Here is a 6,306-nt window from a genome sequence, read left to right as displayed (position 1 = left end):
CGAGCAAGCGTAGGTGTTAATCGCTTTTATCAGATTCTTGCTGTTAAGACCAGTTTTCATAATCCTCCTCAATCTTCGGGTGAACTCCTCCGTTAATTCTTTCTTCATCTGGGTCTGATTGATTTTTCTTGCCTGTTTTATGCCTAGATACTTGTATGTGTCTGCTTCCTTTAATGCTTCAATTTCTGCACCTTCCCTGAGTTTGAACGTACCATCTTCTATTTTTCCTCTCGTTATGTTTAGCAGTCGACATTTTTCTAGTCCAAACTTCATTTTGATGTCTTCCGAGAATCCTTCCACCATTTTCAGCATCAATTGCATTTGTTTTTTGGTAGATGCGAAGAGTTTCAAGTCGTCAAGTCGTTCAAGTCGTTATTATTATTATTATTATTATTATTATATGGTTTTTGTCTTCATGTCTAAGAGAGAGTCTACAACCGAAATTCGCCAAGGTTAAAATTGGGAACACCTCAAGAGCAGCTAAGTCAACACAGAGGTTTGCTATTAGGTTTTGGATAAAACCAGAACTCCGACACAAGTTTAGACTCAGAGAAGCAATTTTCCTCGACATATGGAAATTACATATGGAACTTACATCCAGCTATATGGGATTGCCTGGAGAGAAGGACTCGGGAAAGGATGGAGTTGGAGGGTGAGAAACGCTTTGAGAAGCTATCCAAGAAATTTCTTGGATAGCTTCAATTGTAGTTCAATTGAACTACTTGAGATCTCATAATATTCCTGAACAACCAACCCAAACAGTATATTCGACGTTTAAATTTCACCCAAGAACATTAAACATGACCGACGTTTCACTATCATCTGCCGAACAAGATCTTCTTAACCAGGGCCTTAAATGTTCTGCACCTCTCAAGCCTTCTTCTGTACTTTTAGACTCGTTCACCTCACATATTGAAAACATTTTTAATCGGTGCAGATTAGAAAATTTTGCCACCATAACATTAGAAACAACTAACATCATCAAATCCTTCTTAAGACATCAAACTACAAAATTTGGGAGTTCTTCCTCTGTCATAAAATCATTGTTGAACAAAATCAACGTAAACAATCTCTTGGTCACCAAAGCTTACAAGGGCAACTGCACCGTGATCATGAGAATGTCTGATTACATTTGCAAAACTGAAGACTTCCTAAATTCAACAGATTTCGACAGAACCCCGAAAGATCTCATACCTGGTTTTCTTAAGAAGGTAAATTCTACCATCAAACAAAATAAAGATATTTTGCAGCTTTTCAATTTTAAAATAGATTGGCTTATCTCGTCTGTACCGGTCACTCCTCTGTTATATAGTTTGCCAAAGATCCACAAACCAGGCATACCCGTTCGCCCAATCGTTTCCTTTGTTGGCACCTCTGCCCACGGCTTGTCTTCCTTCCTCGGTGATGTTTTTCAACGCCATTTAGATTACAGATCAGAATTCTCTATCAAAAATTCTTCAGAACTGGTACATCAGATCAAAGACCTCAAATTTCCCGAGGGAGCAACCATGGTCTCCTTCGATATAGTCAACTTATACCCATCTACTCCACCGGTTGAAGCCGCTGAATTAATCAACCAACTTTTGGCCTTTTCCGATCTTAGCGACGATGTTGGGTCTTCTCTCTCAGCTTTACTAAAAGTTTGCCTGGAGCAGAACTTTTTCAAATTCAACAACCGATTTTACATCCAAAAAAAAACGGCCTAAGTATGGGATCTACCCTGGCGCCATTGCTTGCAGAGTGTCTTCTTAAATATCTTGAAAATAAACTCAAGGACAATAACTTGTTCAAAAATCACATTCTATTTTGGAGACGCTATGTGGACGACATTTTTTGCATCTTTCTGGGATATCAATCTGACCTCGATATGTTCCTAGATTTCATCAACACACTGCATCCTAGAATCACCTTCACCGTTGAAGCACAGACAAATGGAACCCTTCCGTTTCTAGACTTGCTTTTGCGCTCGAGAGATGATAAGATCGAATTCTCTATCTACAGGAAGCCCACAACAACTGATCATGTGATCCCTTTCTCAACAATTCATCCACTCCAGTACAAGCTTGTCGCCTTCTGTTCCTTCTTCTATAGACTGTTGACAACTCCATTGACCGCTGAATATTACGAAACGGAATACAACATTATACTACAAATAGCACACAACAACCCAGTCAACCAGTTTCAGTCACAGGGAAGTTGTTGGGAATTACCACTGTGGAAATGCGACTTCACAATGTTGATTTAAAAGAAGGCCACCAGTACTTACTGGAGAGTGCTTAATGTCCGCAACATCGCATATCGCGGGTAATTACCCAGTACATCACATAGTAGGTGTAAAAAAAGCACCCTAGACAGCAACTTTGCGACTTCTCATTTTGGAGGTTTTTGGAACGATTATTTTGACAGAATAAACCACCAAAGTGTATCCTCTATTGAAGTTATATTCATGTTCAATTTGATAATTACCATCGTGGCAATCAATTTGCACTCTATATTCGAGGCGTTCCAAGGAAAAGTGACCCAAGCTACAATTTTTCTGAAATTGAACTAACAGTAAGAACTGCCTGAAAATGAATCAAAATTTTATATACGCGTAAACTCAATTTCAGAAAAAAAAAGAATGCGAAAAATATATTTCGCATTCTGCTCTCATCCTCAAAAGGGAAATTGAACAACTTTATGAATTACTGATATCTTTTTATTCAAGATTAATATGTTTCATACAAATCCAAATATATAAAATAAAGAACATATATCTTGTTATAAATCTTCATTCCACTTCAGGAACGGCATGGTCCAGCTGAAGAAGAAAAAATCAGAGCTGTATTGATAGTAATAAATTGAGTGTCATGAAAAATCTAACAACAGTAGGAGGTGATTTTTTCCAGCACAGTATCTAAAATAATAATTTGAAGTCCTCTCGATGATTCAAATCATTTCCAAGTTTGATTTTGAAGGTTGTGAATGTTACTTATCACCTAAATTCATATGGAGGTATGTTGAAAGTTGAACGTTACAAAGGTGCAAAAATCGGGAGGATAAGAGGGCCAAGAAGTGATCATGATGTAGTCATTATTTCAATAGGTTATATAACTACTCACCTTTTACTGCACGTTAATTAATCAATCAACGTCAAGTAACACTTAACTAAAACGAAATTTAATAATAGAACAGCTCGGTTAAGAAAATTATTCTTAAAATTCATTCATAAAGATTTTGTTTGTTCATTCTCTCAACACAACGCAGTCACAGAACGAAACACGTCACACCACGTTTTGCATAGCGGGATTTAGGTTACGAGTTAACCTCGAGACCACGTGCTGATAAATAGAACATTTCAGACAGTTACTGAAAGTTTTTCTTAGAGAAGTCGCTGGGTAGAGTTCATCGAAATTTATTCACAACACATCATTTCATGTTCTAAAAATATAACAGATTCAATATTTCAAAAATATCAACAGAGAGAAGTCGCATAATAGTAGCTATGTTCACTTCATCGGAACATCTCGATATGATGTTACATGCAACCACTAGGGATCTAAAGTTGAGGAATTCGCAAACTTAACAATATGCGGACGTTAATGTCCACAATGTGAAATCTTAAGTACATCCATGAAACTTCTCAAAGAAGCGCTTCAATGAGATATTTTTGGGTACTCCCTGCGACTTACTGTTACATTTCTGGTTGACTGGGAATGGCTTCCCTATGAACTTGGTCCAGAACACTTTTCGCAGGATTTCCCATAAGATCATGATTAGACATAACACCCATTTAACCCCTATATCAGATGAAAACATTATTTTCAAGAGCATCCCTTATGTTCCTGGGGTTTCTGAGAGAATCCAAAAATACCTAAAACAGTTCAACATTCAGATATCCTTCAAAGTTGAAAACTCCCTTAGAGCAACCCTCTCCAGAGGTGAGGATAAGGTCGACCCGGTCTAGAGAATGGGAGTCTATCGGCTGGAATGTTCTTGTGGTAGTTTCTACATAGGTCGATCCTTTAGAAGCATCAAAACAAGGATCGATGAACACTTCAGAGCCATTAGGACCAACAACCCCAACAAGTCCACTTTCGCGGAGCACATCCTCCCGAACTCCGGCCACGTTCCTTCGTTGGAGCCCTGCATCCTGTCTCTACCTCGAAACAGAAGGTTATGTGACTCATTGGAGAAGATACATATCACAAAGGCAAAACACAACACCCCAACTAAATTTATTTTGGGAGGATTCTGGGAGTGAAAACCCTAAAAAGTTTATGAAGAAACCCCAACTAAACTTCTGAACACCCAGCAAGAGTTCCCTGCTTATTTGTCCGCATTTGCTCGGCTTTCTTCCATCGCGATGACTCCGATTCCGTTCTTCCCCCTTTTCTCCCAATTTTGATACTTCACACAACCCGATATACGCCCCTCAACAGAAACTCAGTCATTTCTGTGTTTTTCTGTGGTTTCTTCTTTCTGCTATTTCTGTTCGCCTTTGTTGATCCTGATAATTTGACATATTTACTTTCATCTTTTCTTGACCAATAATTTCGGTTATAATTTTGAACATGTAAGTCATTTTGCTTAAGTTAACAATTCGACTCTCAATATTTGTTGATTTACTTTTTTGTCTTTGTACAGTTGTTTTCTCTTTCCATGTACTTTTCTGTTGCTGTCTTTTATTTTATTACTGTTTTCATACATCTTTGTATTTGTCTGCAGATGCCTGAAGATGGCCCTAATTTTGTAAGGGCCGAAACATATGTAGCAATTTTTAATAGAGAATTTGGAGCAGACACGAAAATTTCGTCTTTTTCATTTTTTCAAGATCCCCCATATTATAAACTGATGTGTGACCTTGTAAATTAAATAGATTCTTATCATAAATTTTAAAAGTTTCTGTTAATATTAAACAATCCAACTTCCCCAAACACCCATCAATGAAAACCCTGAATTCATCAATATTCTTACTCACACTTCTAATATTATTATGAAACAATGTGAAACAATTTGAACTATCATTACTCACAACCTCACAAAATTCCTTGGAAGATACAATCTTATCTTTTATTCTAGGCACCTTGAAATTGTTTATGTAACTTTCCATAACTGAAAAAGCTGTAAATCAAACCATTAACTACATCTAAAATGTTATTGATCTAGGTGTTCTAGATCTTTTCAGATCTAATATGAAGTGGTCTTGCTGCTTCGGTTTTCCTGATGAATATTTTCCCGTCTTTCACCCATACATAAGCATATAGATATTCCTTCTTGAAATTCGTGGCTTTGGCGTATAACTCTTGTTTATACCGTGATAGATCTTCATTGAAATAAACGATGTTTTCCTGCTGAAAACCACAGTCATTCATCTTCAGTGTTCCGTATGCTTTACGCTTCTCCAGTATTTTCCTTCTAGTATCTTCAGTTTTCAACTTGACCAGGATTGGTGCATTTGGTTTTTTAGAAATACGTGCTGACACAAATTCCTCTCCACCTAAGTCAACATGTACAGTTTGAACTATCTTTCGCACCAGTTCTTTTGTATTTTCCGATTCTTGTGTAGGCACATTAGTCAGTATAATGTTCCTGTTCCTACTTGCTTGTTCAATCTCATCCATTCTTTCCTCCTGTTCAAAAATCTGGGTGTTGAGATTTTTGGCAATTACTTAAAAGTGGACTGTTACCAAATGATTGAGTTGGAGATGGTAAAATAAAATCTTTATTGTATATCAAACACGTCACATAATAAATAGACACTCGCATGAAGTAAAATTATATACAACATCTAAACAGAGTGAACCTATTTACAATTATTGAGAAGTTATTGAGAGAATTTTAGAGTAATGTATCAACGAGAAAATAAACGTTGTATTTGCTTGAGAGAAAGAGCAGGTTGAGTGAATTTCATGTATCGAGTAACAAGATCAATTATTATGTGTTTGATAAGAATTGAGATATATTTACATCAAAACGTGTTTATGTATTTTGAGTTGCATAATAATTGAGCTTGATAGTTATGAATTGATGTGAGTGTTATCATGCAAGCACAACGTTTACAGTGACAGAGTTTACGATTTCATAAACTGTCTCGCTATCAGAAAAACAGAAGGTTGCAGTGACAACTTGAGAAGTTAGAGATATGTAATGTAGTGAGACAGGTGTAATGAGACAGAATGAGAGAGATGATTACCAACGCTTACAGGAATAGCAAATCTATTAGAAAAGCAGAAGTTGTTTTATGAGAGTACATAAATTGAGGTGAGTCGTGTAACAAATGTAATGTAGAGAGATGATTACCAACGCTTACAGGAATAGCAAATC

At 36.7% G+C, this 6,306-nt stretch overlaps 1 protein-coding gene across 1 annotated transcript; it reads left to right on the top strand.

Moving 5' to 3' along the window:
* Positions 1-800: 800 nt before the first annotated feature.
* LOC123318255 lies at positions 801-1,706 on the top strand. Its single transcript, XM_044904872.1, has one exon. It carries the CDS (start codon positions 801-803, stop codon positions 1,704-1,706), a length of 906 nt encoding a protein of 301 aa, XP_044760807.1.
* The last annotated feature ends 4,600 nt before the right edge of the window (positions 1,707-6,306 follow it).

The sequence above is a fragment of the Coccinella septempunctata genome, chromosome 8 (genome assembly GCF_907165205.1).
Source record: "Coccinella septempunctata chromosome 8, icCocSept1.1, whole genome shotgun sequence".
Classification (NCBI taxonomy): Eukaryota; Metazoa; Arthropoda; class Insecta; order Coleoptera; family Coccinellidae; genus Coccinella; species Coccinella septempunctata.
This window is presented reverse-complemented; position numbering and strand designations above follow the sequence as displayed.